This window comes from Choristoneura fumiferana, chromosome 28, assembly GCF_025370935.1.
Source record: "Choristoneura fumiferana chromosome 28, NRCan_CFum_1, whole genome shotgun sequence".
Lineage (NCBI taxonomy): Eukaryota > Metazoa > Arthropoda > Insecta > Lepidoptera > Tortricidae > Choristoneura > Choristoneura fumiferana.
Window position 1 is genome coordinate 705,836 of NC_133499.1, and position 16,000 is coordinate 721,835.

At 45.2% G+C, this 16,000-nt stretch overlaps 1 protein-coding gene across 1 annotated transcript; it reads left to right on the top strand.

Moving 5' to 3' along the window:
• The first annotated feature begins 471 nt into the window (after positions 1–471).
• LOC141443971 (NADH-ubiquinone oxidoreductase 49 kDa subunit-like) lies at positions 472–15,283 on the top strand. The gene is made up of 10 exons (XM_074109416.1): positions 472–611; positions 1,126–1,241; positions 1,767–1,876; positions 2,757–2,958; positions 7,603–7,790; positions 9,064–9,227; positions 10,275–10,394; positions 12,698–12,827; positions 13,077–13,222; positions 14,034–15,283. The coding sequence occupies exons 1-10, from the start codon at positions 517–519 to the stop codon at positions 14,161–14,163; spliced, it is 1,401 nt and encodes a 466-aa protein (XP_073965517.1). The 5' UTR covers positions 472–516; the 3' UTR covers positions 14,164–15,283.
• The last annotated feature ends 717 nt before the right edge of the window (positions 15,284–16,000 follow it).

Here is a 16,000-nt window from a genome sequence, read left to right on the forward strand (position 1 = left end):
GAAAATTAATTAGGCTGTAATAGTCTGCCATAGAGGGTTTCTATAGTTTTGGGAGAGTGAGACAGAAAGGGTTTGTATTCTTTGGAAGCTATTAGCTAGGTAGGAGTGGCACTCTAGTTTTTTTTTGTAAGCAAAATTACAAATTAGTAGGTATCTATGAGTATCGAGTTAGCAGAGCCCCTCTTCTAAATAAAATGTACGCAGTGCGGGGCCATTTTAGATGGTTAGTGACTGAAAGACACAAGATTTCAGAATTTTCTTATTGTAAGAGCTAACTTCATATCAAATCTAAAGTTTCAAGGCCAACCTGTTAGTTTCCCATAGGTTTTGGTTCCCCGATTTGACTTTTCGGCTTATTTAAATTTTTTTTGCTGGTTTTTAATCAATCTTTGGCTGTATGTTCTTACACCTCTGCCATGTCCTTAAAAGAAAAAAAAGACAAATGTGTCTTGTCTTGTCTGTCACTGTCAGTGGTTTGGTTGGTGTCAGTGTCAGGCAAAGCCAGCCGTAGCGAAAATGGCCCAAGTTATGAATGTTTTGTTGCGAAAATCGGCAAATATAGGGCCATCTAAGGCCCTATTTAAGAACATACCTGCGGTTATTAATGTTAAGTAAGTATCAATCACAAAACTATACCATTTGTTGTCATAGTTTCCTCTATTTTCGTGTCAAAAAATTATGTAACTTTAGGTTATCAAAACCAGTATTTTTACACGCAATTATATTGTTGTTTGATTAAAGAAATCTGCTGGTTTATTTTCGTTTTCACTTCATTTAGTACACGTGTTTTTTAGTCAGTTAGGTACATGTATGACATTCATTAGCTAATTATCGATTTACGTATGTAGTGGATTTCGTACGTTGAGCTTAAACTAAACTATCTCTACAGAGTTCATGGATTGATAACAGTTTAAAATACAGTCACCAGCATCAATATCTGACAGAACAAAGCGTCCGTTTCTAGGGCGGTAGGATGTGAATGTGATATTTTTGCACGCTCCACTGTGGCATATGCAGATGTCTATACATGGTAGTCGGCTTCATACGGCAAACTATAGCTGCAACCGCCTCAATCACCAGTGGGCAGACAGACAGACTAATGAGAATATGATGTTTGTGTTCTAGCCAAAACCGCGCGGCGCACCGCTGGTTCCCGGACCAAGAATATGTGAAACAGTTTGAAGGAGCTGTCATGTATCCCGACGAGGTGACCTCGCTCATCAAACACCCGCCCTACTCGGGTACGTAGTGCCACCACACAGTTTAATATACTAGGTTACGGAATAAGTACCTGGGTGACCGAGCTTTGCTTGGGCTAAAACTCGATAATAAGCGTTTTCCCAGAGATAAGACAAAGCTAGATCTATTTGTCGTCCCCGTTGGAGTCATTTCTGATTGTGAGATCCCTGAAATATATACACAAATATTGACAGCTGAGTTCAGGATATCCGGCACCAGGTTTAGACGAAATTGAATGCGATCCGTTGTATTCCTTAGTTTCGTAATTTATGCCTTTTTGTGGCACTTGGTGCTCCTGCGGGGCTACTATGAAATTCGAAAATTGAAGTTTGTGTTGTACCATCCGTCTTACTCTCATTATATCGATGCTAGTAATTGACTAAGAGACATTTTTTTAAGATATTTAATTATATACATGTTTGGAATCAGTAAATTTTACTTATAATTTATATATGTACAAGAATTGCTTGTTTAAAGGTATTAGATTCGCATTTGACATAGGTGATAAAATTCTTTGTGGATTGCAGGCATTGTGACACCCTCTGAGAAGCAGGTGCGCAACATGGTGCTCAATTTTGGGCCTCAGCACCCCGCGGCGCACGGCGTGCTGCGACTCGTGTTGGAGCTAGACGGAGAGGTTAGTCTACTGTCTCACTCATTTAAATAATTTAAGTCACAGAATAGAACGCGTGAGGTGACATGTTCATGAGTTAATTACATTTTTAGTGAAGCTTATTATCTCCTGAGTTACTTATTAAAAGTATGATTTTACGGGGTACAAATCCACTAAAAGTTATTTCATAATAATATTAATAAAAGATATTTTCATTTCTCGTAAAGTTGGTATTTATGCTGGATCTGGGCGTTATAAAATTTCTATTTACGCTCTAGTGCATAAAGTAGAATCTTCGTCTAAGACAGTAGTTCCCAAACTTATTTTCTCGTGGACCACTTTAAAAATTTTTACTGTTTCGGTGGACCCCCTGCTACTACATTTCTACCACATTCTTGAAGTCGCAAAAAATAAAAATTGTTGTCGTCTGAGTTCTGTCCAGTCGCTTGCCCTATTAAAATATTATCTGCTTAGTAGGTACTTAAAACAATGTAGGTAGGCCCTTATAAAAACTATGCTTACATTTGGCTCAAATCAACCAATTCAATTAAAATAAATCAATGCAACTAAAAATTTTATAATTATATAGCAATGCATGAAAAATAAAAAGTACCTTAGTAAAGTGAACAATTGTTTCCACTGTTGCTATTTAATTTTCTCTCAAACAAAGTGAAAAGCTGAGTGTCAAACTCGAGCATTAAACCCATTTTCCCCTCACCGTGTTTATCCGCCGTGGTTATATGAATGCCTCGGGTAAAATTGCTCTTTTTATGCTCTTGTAGTACAATCTACTATTATTCAATAGTTGTCTGTTTCTTGAGTTGCGGGACTGAGTAATATACCCTTAAGAGTTTGTGTACCCTTGTGCCAAGCGAAGCCCTACTGGTATGTTGTGTTGTTGCAGACGGTGCGTGCGGCCGACCCGCACATCGGGCTGCTGCACCGCGGCACGGAGAAGCTGATCGAGTACAAGACGTACACACAGGCGCTGCCCTACTTCGACCGTCTGGACTACGTGTCCATGATGTGCAACGAGCAGTGCTACTCGCTGGCCGTAGAGAAACTGCTCAATATAGACATCCCGCTGCGCGCCAAGTACATCCGCAGTGAGTATACGGTACAGTGCGCTGCTGCCGTTATACACGGTGTATAACTACTGGCCATGATGCGACGAGCAGTGCTACTCGCTGGCCGTAGAGAAACTGCTCAATATAGACATCCCGCTGCGCGCCAAGTACATCCGCAGTGAGTATACGGTACAGTGCGCTGCTGCCGTTATACACGGTGTATAACTACTGGCCATGATGCGACGAGCAGTGCTACCCGCTGGCCGTAGAGAAACTGCTCAATATAGACATCCCGCTGCGCGCCAAGTACATCCGCAGTGAGTATACGGTACAGTGCGTGCTGCCGTTATACACGGTGTATAACTACTGGCCATGATGCGACGAGCAGTGCTACTCGCTGGCCGTAGAGAAACTGCTCAATATAGACATCCCGCTGCGCGCCAAGTACATCCGCAGTGAGTATACGGTACAGTGCGCTGCTGCCGTTATACACGGTGTATAACTACTGGCCATGATGCGACGAGCAGTGCTACTCGCTGGCCGTAGAGAAACTGCTCAATATAGACATCCCGCTGCGCGCCAAGTACATCCGCAGTGAGTATACGGTACAGTGCGCTGCTGCCGTTATACACGGTGTATAACTACTGGCCATGATGCGACGAGCAGTGCTACTCGCTGGCCGTAGAGAAACTGCTCAATATAGACATCCCGCTGCGCGCCAAGTACATCCGCAGTGAGTATACGGTACAGTGCGCTGCTGCCGTTATACACGGTGTATAACTACTGGCCATGATGCGACGAGCAGTGCTACTCGCTGGCCGTAGAGAAACTGCTCAATATAGACATCCCGCTGCGCGCCAAGTACATCCGCAGTGAGTATACGGTACAGTGCGCTGCTGCCGTTATACACGGTGTATAACTACTGGCCATGATGCGACGAGCAGTGCTACTCGCTGGCCGTAGAGAAACTGCTCAATATAGACATCCCGCTGCGCGCCAAGTACATCCGCAGTGAGTATACGGTACAGTGCGCTGCTGCCGTTATACACGGTGTATAACTACTGGCCATGATGCGACGAGCAGTGCTACTCGCTGGCCGTAGAGAAACTGCTCAATATAGACATCCCGCTGCGCGCCAAGTACATCCGCAGTGAGTATACGGTACAGTGCGCTGCTGCCGTTATACACGGTGTATAACTACTGGCCATGATGCGACGAGCAGTGCTACTCGCTGGCCGTAGAGAAACTGCTCAATATAGACATCCCGCTGCGCGCCAAGTACATCCGCAGTGAGTATACGGTACAGTGCGCTGCTGCCGTTATACACGGTGTATAACTACTGGCCATGATGCGACGAGCAGTGCTACCCGCTGGCCGTAGAGAAACTGCTCAATATAGACATCCCGCTGCGCGCCAAGTACATCCGCAGTGAGTATACGGTACAGTGCGCTGCTGCCGTTATACACGGTGTATAACTACTGGCCATGATGCGACGAGCAGTGCTACTCGCTGGCCGTAGAGAAACTGCTCAATATAGACATCCCGCTGCGCGCCAAGTACATCCGCAGTGAGTATACGGTACAGTGCGCTGCTGCCGTTATACACGGTGTATAACTACTGGCCATGATGCGACGAGCAGTGCTACTCGCTGGCCGTAGAGAAACTGCTCAATATAGACATCCCGCTGCGCGCCAAGTACATCCGCAGTGAGTATACGGTACAGTGCGCTGCTGCCGTTATACACGGTGTATAACTACTGGCCATGATGCGACGAGCAGTGCTACTCGCTGGCCGTAGAGAAACTGCTCAATATAGACATCCCGCTGCGCGCCAAGTACATCCGCAGTGAGTATACGGTACAGTGCGCTGCTGCCGTTATACACGGTGTATAACTACTGGCCATGATGCGACGAGCAGTGCTACTCGCTGGCCGTAGAGAAACTGCTCAATATAGACATCCCGCTGCGCGCCAAGTACATCCGCAGTGAGTATACGGTACAGTGCGGTGCTGCCGTTATACACGGTGTATAACTACTGGCCATGATGCGACGAGCAGTGCTACTCGCTGGCCGTAGAGAAACTGCTCAATATAGACATCCCGCTGCGCGCCAAGTACATCCGCAGTGAGTATACGGTACAGTGCGCTGCTGCCGTTATACACGGTGTATAACTACTGGCCATGATGCGACGAGCAGTGCTACTCGCTGGCCGTAGAGAAACTGCTCAATATAGACATCCCGCTGCGCGCCAAGTACATCCGCAGTGAGTATACGGTACAGTGCGCTGCTGCCGTTATACACGGTGTATAACTACTGGCCATGATGCGACGAGCAGTGCTACTCGCTGGCCGTAGAGAAACTGCTCAATATAGACATCCCGCTGCGCGCCAAGTACATCCGCAGTGAGTATACGGTACAGTGCGCTGCTGCCGTTATACACGGTGTATAACTACTGGCCATGATGCGACGAGCAGTGCTACCCGCTGGCCGTAGAGAAACTGCTCAATATAGACATCCCGCTGCGCGCCAAGTACATCCGCAGTGAGTATACGGTACAGTGCGCTGCTGCCGTTATACACGGTGTATAACTACTGGCCATGATGCGACGAGCAGTGCTACTCGCTGGCCGTAGAGAAACTGCTCAATATAGACATCCCAGAGAGATGCGCAGAGGTCTCCCTAATATGGGCCCTATTATTGTATTGATTAGTTCTGAAAAGCGCGTTTTTTTTATTTATTTGACTGGATGGCAAACGAGCAAGTGGGTCCCCTGATGGTAAGAGATCACCACCTCCCATAAACATCTGCAACACCAGGTGTTGGGAGCGTGGACTGTAGTTAATATTTTTAGTTCTTCACAAGAAAAGTCTTTGAATGTGTTTTTTATAATTACTTGTAAGCAGGTTTTCTAGCGATGGTTCTTAGACATGTTTCTTCGAAATCGGTTTAGCCGTTTTTGAGATATTGAACTTTGAAGTGACAAAGTTGGGGGTTTTCCAACTTTTGGTTGGTTAGGTTATAAGTCAACCAGATTTTGTTGAGTACAAAGTTTATTTTGGAAATGTGAATAAACGACAACAAACGTGCGATGTGTTGATGAATTTATCTGTCATAAAGCTTACGCTAGTAACGCTATCCGCCGATAGATGGCGCTGTACTTGAAATAAACAAGCTAACGTTTGGCCGGCGTAGATCCGTACTTAACGATTTAATACTTTGTCTCGTTACAGAGGATAGTTGGTTATGGATATGTTCGCATATCTAACGACTATTTATCATGAGCTAACCTATTTTTGGGTGCCATCTTGTTTAATAAGATGGTGTGATGTATGCATGTCTTCTTTCTTATTGTAACAGTATTATCAGATTTACTAACTTGCTAGTGATTTTGACGACCGGATGGCCAAGTGGTTAGACCTGACTACGAAGCTTGAAGTCCCGGGTTCGATTCCCGGCCGGGGCAGATATTTGTGTGAATAACACGAATGTTTGTTTTCGGGTCTTGGATGTTTAATACGTATTTAAGTATGTATTTATCTATATGTATCTATAAGTATGTTTATCCGTTGCCTAGTATCCATAGTACAAGCTTTTCTTAGTTTGAGACTAGGTCAATGAGGGCTATCGTTTTTTGTCTTTCTAGATGGCGCCACTGTTGCGTGAGGTTTTAAGTGTGGCTTTCAAAGTCTGTTATTACGGGCGTGAAAACGAAAGTTTAGATTAAAATCATATTTAATACACCTTAAAACCGTACCATAAAAATATCGAGCAACCACAGTGTTGCGTAGTCCCGTTTTGTTCGGAAAAAAGGGAGGACAAAAGTTGCCAAAAGACAAAGCTGTCTCCAAACACAGACATTAATTGCCCCGTAACGCATAATTGCCATAATTAATTTCAGTATTTTAATATCTTAATTTCATATAAGTTTATTAGGCCTAGGCTTGATTGTGGATGAAAAATTGGACTATCATCAGCATATATCATAACGCATGCAAGAAGTGCCAGTAGAGCTAGGATTCATATGCGTGCAGGCTCGCAGTTCAAGTGTCACTGTCTCTATTGTCCTGTATAATGCTTTTGTACGTAGTAAGCTGGAATACAATTCCATTGTTTGGGATCCTATGGAATCAAAATACAATTTGCTCATAGAGAGAGTCCAGCGAAAGTTTGCTCGGCACCTGTATAAGAGGCTATATGGTTATTATCCGTTTTTGTTTCGTCGCTGTTTGTTCAGCATGGTTGGGTTGGATACCTAAGCATAGGCGAAAGTTGCATTTGCTCGTACTTACTGTTCTTTGTTGCAAAATAGAGTCAATAATCCTCTGGTACTGCGGCAAATGACTCTATTCGTCCCGCAACAGTATGTACGCACTTATTCGCAGGTTGGCGGGGCTGAGACTCGTACAGCTAAGAACTGTTAAACGGCCAGGGCAATTGCGCTGCTAAATGAATTTTTGACTGAAATCCAGGATGCTGACGTGTTGCGATGGTTGGGGAGCATTTTATCTAAAATAATGTTATTTTTTAGCAAGTATTAATATTCACGAGCTAGGCGTTTGGTGCAACTGTAAGCCTGACTTTGTATTGAATAAATAAATAAATAAATAAATAATTAGCAAGCTAGTAACGAACATGAGTAAGGCGGCCTTAGAAAATTGATTGACCCTTTTAACATTATTTTCAGCTCTCTTCGCCGAAATCACCCGCATACTGAACCACATAATGGCAGTGGGTACGCACGCCCTCGACGTCGGTGCTCTCACTCCCTTCTTCTGGCTGTTTGAAGAGAGAGAGAAGATGATGGAGTTCTATGAGAGAGTGAGCGGCGCGCGCATGCACGCGGCCTATATACGCCCGGGGGGAGTTTACCTCGTAAGTATTCTTTTTTTTTTGGTTTGTTGCTCTGAAGATGAGCTTGGCTGAGTTCGAAACGCGTCAGTGTGGTGTGGTGGTGATAGATAGGTTTGTGTGATTTGTAATAATAATAATATCTTGGGACAAATTCCTTCACCCGAATCGACCTAGCCCCAAACTAAGCAAAGCTTGTACTATGGGTGCTAGACAACGAATAGACATACATATGTAGATAAATATATACTTAAATACATTAAAAAATCCAAGACTCAAGTACTTACAATCGTTTGTATTCATCATACAAATATTTGCCCATCACGGGATCGAACCCGCATCCGCCAGCTACGTAGTTACTTCATTTGTGCGTGTTCTTACAGTGAGGTGGAGGAACTGCATGAACACACATTTCTTGCATAAACGTAGCGGTCGCGGGTGAACAAAATAAGATAATATTATAGACAAGTAATTAAAAAAAAAAACATTACTTATCGAAACATTGAGTGTAATTTTAAAATTTTCATCTTTATTATTTTTTAACTGCGTGTGTACTGTACTACACCTGTAAAATTAGGGTTAAGTGAAACTTGAGTTTAAGCATATGCAATTGCAACCTAAAACCTTAATTCAGACGCAATAAATTTTCAAAAATTAAATTAAATTAAAATTTTCAAAATTAACATATTTTTGAAATGTATCTTACGAAAGCTCGGAGTTCCTCAGCGAGCTATGGAGAGAGCTCTGCTTGGGGTTTCTCTACGGGATCGAATCAGAAATGAGGAGATACGTAGAAGAACAAGGGTCACCAATATAGCCAAGCGAATTGGCACGTTGACGTGGCAACATAATGGGCAGGCCATATAGCACGGAGAACAGATGGTCGCTGGGACCGAAAGGTTCTCGAGTGACCACGGATCGGCAAGTGCAGCGTAGGACGTCCACCGACGAGATGGACGGATGGATGGATGACCTGGTTAAGCATGCGGGTTCACGGTGGATGCAAGCCGCTGCCAACCGAAGCAATTGGAGGTCGATGAGGGAGGTCCAGTGGACGTCCTACGGCTGAGATGATGATGATAAATATAATAAAGCGCCTTGGTGCAACCATAATTACACCAAGACCTTCTTTACCACCATTCAAAGCCAGACGGTACATTCTTCCCATTCTGTAAGTACCAGGCTAGCATAACAGCAGCAGTACTTAAACCTTTTTCAGACTTTGATAGGTCGAACAAATCGTTCCACCATGCCGCCGCTTGGCGGTGAATTCAGTTCATACTTATGCTTTCTCCAGGACATGCCTCTGGGTTTGATGGATGATATCTACGAGTTCTCGAGCAAATTCGCCGAGCGGCTCGACGAAGTGGAAGACGTGCTGACAACCAACAGGATATGGGTGCAGCGCACCAAGGATATCGGGATCGTGACCGCTCAGGACGCGCTTAATTACGGGTTCAGGTAAGGCGGGTGACTATTAATTACAAAACATTCATTCTAGCATCGTGCGGTCAGCTGTCAATATCACAGACTAGATAGTGAAAGTGTCGTAACTTTGATTCGATTTGTAGCATTCGAACATGGCGGATATAGACAATATCTAATTTTGCTATTTCTGTTTCTTTGGCTAGTTGAAGTATAATTTTGATAGTGTTTTATGCGGCGATTAACCTTAACAGTGAAGAGTGATCACAAAATTCTATATTGCTCTCGTGTCTGGCATTTTTTAATGCGCAAGTTGTCTCCGCGTGGTTTCTGGAATTTTACTATCAAGTTGCAAAAACTACCACCACCGTACAACGTCCCTCTCAAAGAGAGTTTACTTTGACACTGGCGAAATTGTCCTATTAATTTCGAAACTTTAATCATAATTAATGTCATCATTAATCCGATTATTACGCTTATTTTGATGAGAATATTAGTGAAATTCTAGGTTGTGTTGTCATCGAGGTTTGCGTTAATGTTGCCCCCTGCTCAGAGCTTTGCCAATATGCTCTATTGAAGTGAAAAGCATAAAACCCATTTTACCCTTGACCTAATTACCAGTCAAAAAAAATACAAACTGAAACATAGATGCACAGAAAAACCAGAAAAAGAGACCAGCGCTGGGAATCGAACCCAGGTCCTCAACATTCCTGGGTTTGATTCCCAGCGCTGGTCTCTCTTTTTCTGGTTTTTCTGTGCATTTTTGTTTCGGTTTGTATTTTCGATGTGGATTTTACGGGATGACATTAAAGTAACAAAATTTGGAGTTGAAATAAAAAATACAAGAAGACTCCAAAAACTAATCTAAATACCAGTCTTCGCCTACAGCTCATGTGGATAGAAACGTCGCCGGTTTTGTGTACGTTACAAGTTTCTCAATGCGTATTGTTGACAGTTACTATTTTTGCAAATATTTTGTCGCCAAGCGCCATCTATCGAAAGAGCTTGTCTATACGACGTAACACGCGCCCGTTGAGCATATAATTAGTTCCTGTGACGAGAGATGGCGCTGTTTTGTTGCAGCGGCGTGATGCTGCGCGGGTCGGGCATCAAGTGGGACCTCCGCAAGGCGCAGCCCTACGACGCGTACCACCTGGTGGACTTCGACGTGCCGCTCGGCACCAACGGGGACTGCTACGACCGGTGAGACTGAGACACACACAGACACAGTGCCGCTCGGCACCAACGGGGACTGCTACGACCGGTGAGACTGAGACACACACAGACACAGTGCCGCTCGGCACCAACGGGGACTGCTACGACCGGTGAGACTGAGACACACACAGACACAGTGCCGCTCGGCACCAACGGGGACTGCTACGACCGGTGAGACTGAGACACACACAGACACAGTGCCGCTCGGCACCAACGGGGACTGCTACGACCGGTGAGACTGAGACACACACAGACACAGTGCCGCTCGGCACCAACGGGGACTGCTACGACCGGTGAGACTGAGACACACACAGACACAGTGCCGCTCGGCACCAACGGGGACTGCTACGACCGGTGAGACTGAGACACACACAGACACAGTGCCGCTCGGCACCAACGGGGACTGCTACGACCGGTGAGACTGAGACACACACAGACACAGTGCCGCTCGGCACCAACGGGGACTGCTACGACCGGTGAGACTGAGACACACACAGACACAGTGCCGCTCGGCACCAACGGGGACTGCTACGACCGGTGAGACTGAGACACACACAGACACAGTGCCGCTCGGCACCAACGGGGACTGCTACGACCGGTGAGACTGAGACACACACAGACACAGTGCCGCTCGGCACCAACGGGGACTGCTACGACCGGTGAGACTGAGACACACACAGACACAGTGCCGCTCGGCACCAACGGGGACTGCTACGACCGGTGAGACTGAGACACACACAGACACAGTGCCGCTCGGCACCACAAGGGACTGCTACGACCGGTGAGACTGAGACACACACAGACACAGTGCCGCTCGGCACCAACGGGGACTGCTACGACCGGTGAGACTGAGACACACACAGACACAGTGCCGCTCGGCACCAACGGGGACTGCTACGACCGGTGAGACTGAGACACACACAGACACAGTGCCGCTCGGCACCAACGGGGACTGCTACGACCGGTGAGACTGAGACACACACAGACACAGTGCCGCTCGGCACCAACGGGGACTGCTACGACCGGTGAGACTGAGACACACACAGACACAGTGCCGCTCGGCACCAACGGGGACTGCTACGACCGGTGAGACTGAGACACACACAGACACAGTGCCGCTCGGCACCAACGGGGACTGCTACGACCGGTGAGACTGAGACACACACAGACACAGTGCCGCTCGGCACCACAAGGGACTGCTACGACCGGTGAGACTGAGACACACACAGACACAGTGCCGCTCGGCACCAACGGGGACTGCTACGACCGGTGAGACTGAGACACACACAGACACAGTGCCGCTCGGCACCAACGGGGACTGCTACGACCGGTGAGACTGAGACACACACAGACACAGTGCCGCTCGGCACCAACGGGGACTGCTACGACCGGTGAGACTGAGACACACACAGACACAGTGCCGCTCGGCACCAACGGGGACTGCTACGACCGGTGAGACTGAGACACACACAGACACAGTGCCGCTCGGCACCAACGGGGACTGCTACGACCGGTGAGACTGAGACACACACAGACACAGTGCCGCTCGGCACCAACGGGGACTGCTACGACCGGTGAGACTGAGACACACACAGACACAGTGCCGCTCGGCACCAACGGGGACTGCTACGACCGGTGAGACTGAGACACACACAGACACAGTGCCGCTCGGCACCAACGGGGACTGCTACGACCGGTGAGACTGAGACACACACAGACACAGTGCCGCTCGGCACCACACGGGACTGCTACGACCGGTGAGACTGAGACACACACAGACACAGTGCCGCTCGGCACCAACGGGGACTGCTACGACCGGTGAGACTGAGACACACACAGACACAGTGCCGCTCGGCACCAACGGGGACTGCTACGACCGGTGAGACTGAGACACACACAGACACAGTGCCGCTCGGCACCAACGGGGACTGCTACGACCGGTGAGACTGAGACACACACAGACACAGTGCCGTTCAGTGCACAGTGGGAATGTCGGGATAAAAAGTAGCTTTTGTGTTATTCCAGACGTCTATCTAGGTTTTCTATATTTATCTATGAAATGTGGCGAAATTTTGATCAAAATCCGTCCGATATTTTAGCATGAAGGAGTAACAAAAAATACACACATACAAACTTTCACATTTTTAATATTGTAGGATTAATCTAAAAACACCTCATTTGGCTACTTGCATGCCTTATAGTGGTTATATACTTTATACCTCTGTTTATATAGCTATTTACTTTACCTGTGTTGATTAATATACTGATTGACTGTTGTCTGCCGGCGGCAGGTACCTGTGCCGCGTGGAGGAGATGCGTCAGTCGCTGCGCATCATCGAGCAGTGCCTCAACCAGATGCCGCCCGGAGAGGTCAAGACTGACGACGCCAAGCTGACGCCGCCCTCCCGCGAGGAGATGAAGGTAACACTCGCGGCACTGATCAGGCATGCCGGGGAGGTCTTGACCTTTGACTAGGATTAATGTCTTTTGAGTTTAGTAATTTATCTGTTAGGAACTTTCGCTAAAAATAAATTTATGTTGACACTTCAATAAAAGTGTGTTTAGTAGTGCTATCTTTTGGTGAATACATGAACTACAAGTAATAGCTACTTGACAACAGAGGGCTCTACTGTCGCCGTGCGGAGTCGACTGAGACTTGTTTTGTTGCAGACCTCGATGGAGGCGCTGATCCACCACTTCAAGCTGTTCACGCAGGGGTACCAGGTGCCCCCGGGCGCCACCTACACCGCCATCGAGGCGCCCAAGGGCGAGTTCGGCGTCTACCTCATCTCCGACGGGGGCTCCAAGCCATACAGGTAAGGTCAACGTCGATATGGAGGCTATGAAATTCTAAAATCGTAGTTCATGTCATACCGTCTCTCTCACTCTCGTATTAAATAATATAAGCATAAGCGGGACGGCGATATACGAAGTTCGAATTTTACACTTCCTATTATAGGGCCAGTTACGGCACAGCGTGGCTGCTGCACAAACGAAAGATTTTATATTTTTTTTGAAATAACAGATAATTATTATAATACTAGTATTTGAGACTAATTAATAATATGCAAATAATGATTTTAAAACTATAATCACAAATGAACAGTTAAATGAGGGCTATCGCGTGTGAATTCGCCACTAGAGGCGCTAGTGTAGCGTGAGGTCTCCGAAATGTCAAATCTCATAGTTTTTGGGTGAGCTACGCGGGTTTATTTATAATTAGAATAAATTTGTGAATATTTTGCAATATCTGAAATTAATTATAGCAAATATGCGTTCCGGGGCAATGAATGTCTGTGTTTTGAGACAGTTTTGTCTTTCGGAAACCTTTGTCCTCCCTTTTTTTCGAACAAACGGGGACTATGCAACACTGTGGCATGCTCGATATTTTTATGGTACGGTTTTAAGGTGTATTAAATATGATTTTAATCTAACTTTGTTTTCACGCCCGTAATAACAGACTTTGAAAGCCATACTTAAAAACCTCACGCAACAGTGCGCCATCTAGTGAGACAAAAAACGATAGCCCTCATTAAGTGACAATTCAGGGTAAGGCGTGTTAATTAGGGCTACTGTTTTGTTTCTAAAAGTACCAGGCAAGCATAAATCGAAGGCGTTTGTCCGCAGATGCAAGATCAAGGCGCCGGGCTTCGCGCACTTGGCAGCTCTGGAGAAAGTCGGCAAGAACTCCATGTTGGCTGACATCGTGGCCATAATCGGAACCTTGGACGTGGTGTTCGGAGAGATCGACCGATAAACCGTTGGACCCTAAGGGCACCCTAGGGCACCCTATGAGGGTAAGGAGAGACCATAATGTACGGGCTTTAATTCATGAACCAACATGGAACCATTAAACAGTAAGAGAAAAACCGTAACGAGTTTTCCTTTGAAAAGGTTCTATGTTGGCTCATGAATGAAAGTCCTTGAACGTACTATGCGTTTTAAATTACATTAGTTATAGTGACGGCTCGTTTAGAGATGTCAGTTTCTAATTGAAAAAAAAAACTTGACTAGCTTGCTTAAATTAGTTGCCAGCTGTGAAAATATATAAATTTGTGAAATAAAAATACAACTTTAAAAATTAATATTCTTTATCGGAATTTGAGTCTCAAAAATGATTTAGTTCCGGCTTGATAGCGATAGGATTCCAAATTCTTCGCAGATGAAGTTCCGGGAAAAAGCTAGTTCATGTCATGAGTATTCGTTAAATCCTTGTCGGGCAAGCTCAGCTGTTACTTTGTCAAACTTAATTTACAATTCCTAATGTAATTTGGAACCTATAGTGATTTTGTCTAACGCGCTCGGAATGACAATCGTTTTCGCCGATTCTTTCTGTCAAACGGGATAGGGTGAGGGTAGAAAGAGACGATGAATGCGACATAGCGTCCGCGCGTTAGGCACTACAGCCTGTGGTGGAAAATGTGAACTTATTGACAACATTTTTGTATACATTCTTAATATCTTAAGTATATTCTGCAAGATTAAAAAGCGGACGCATGAGTTAAACTTGCGTGGAGGGGGTTCCGTACGTTCCAGTAAGGGGGAGGGGGTTACGGCAAATATCACGTCTTTATTTTCCACAAATAATTGTGAAATTTAGTGAAATTATCAACATGTTTTTACAAGTTTTAAGTAGTACGGAAATTCGCGTATAACACGAAAATATGTACTGCGACGTTATTATATCTGTATCAGTGCGTGTAGTACATATTTTTAAAGTGTTTTTATATAAAAAAAGTTGTCAATGGGTAACGAAATATAAAACTGTAGATCTAAGCAAAATCGGTCAAATACGATACCATTTTTAAGTTGTAAGCTAATAAATTATTAGAAAATATGTAGTTTCTTTTATTGTAAATAAACGCAATGATATAATATTGTTTCTTTACGACCCCAACTTTAAGTGTTAGTTAAATATAGTTAAATTAAATTAAGCCGAAATTAAATATGGATTTACTATGGCCTCTAAAGCAGAGGATCGTGGGTTCAATTCCGGGCTCGCACGTCTTGAGTTTTATCGAAAGTTATGTGCGAAAATACATTCCAAGTTTGTCATGAATTTTACGGTGAAGGAAAACATCGTGAAGAAACCTGCACAAACCTGCCAGGCAATTCAATGGTGTATGAAGCTCCCAATCCGCGCTGGGCCCAAGTAAAGGTAAAAATCTAATTGGTTGACTGTACATCCCGATCCCGTAGGCATGAAATAAAAAGTAGCCTAAAAGATATTCCCAATATCGAGGTACATACCAAATATCATCCAAATCCGTCCAGTCGTTTTGGCCTGATAGAGTAACAAACACAAACTTTCACATTTATAATATTAATAGCTGTTCCCCGCGACTCCGCGCGTGTAGAAGTATGAAAAATAGTTAACTTCCTATTCTCGACCTACCGAATATACATTAAAATGATTTACTGTCATTTGGTGCAAATGTAAAATGGACAACTTTTTTTTTTTTTATTCGTCTGGGTGGCAAACGAGCCAGTGGGTCTCCTGATGGTAAGAGATCACCACCGCCCCTAAACATCTGGAACACCAGGGGTATTGCAGATGCGTTGCCAACCTAGAGGCCTAAGATGGGATACCTCAA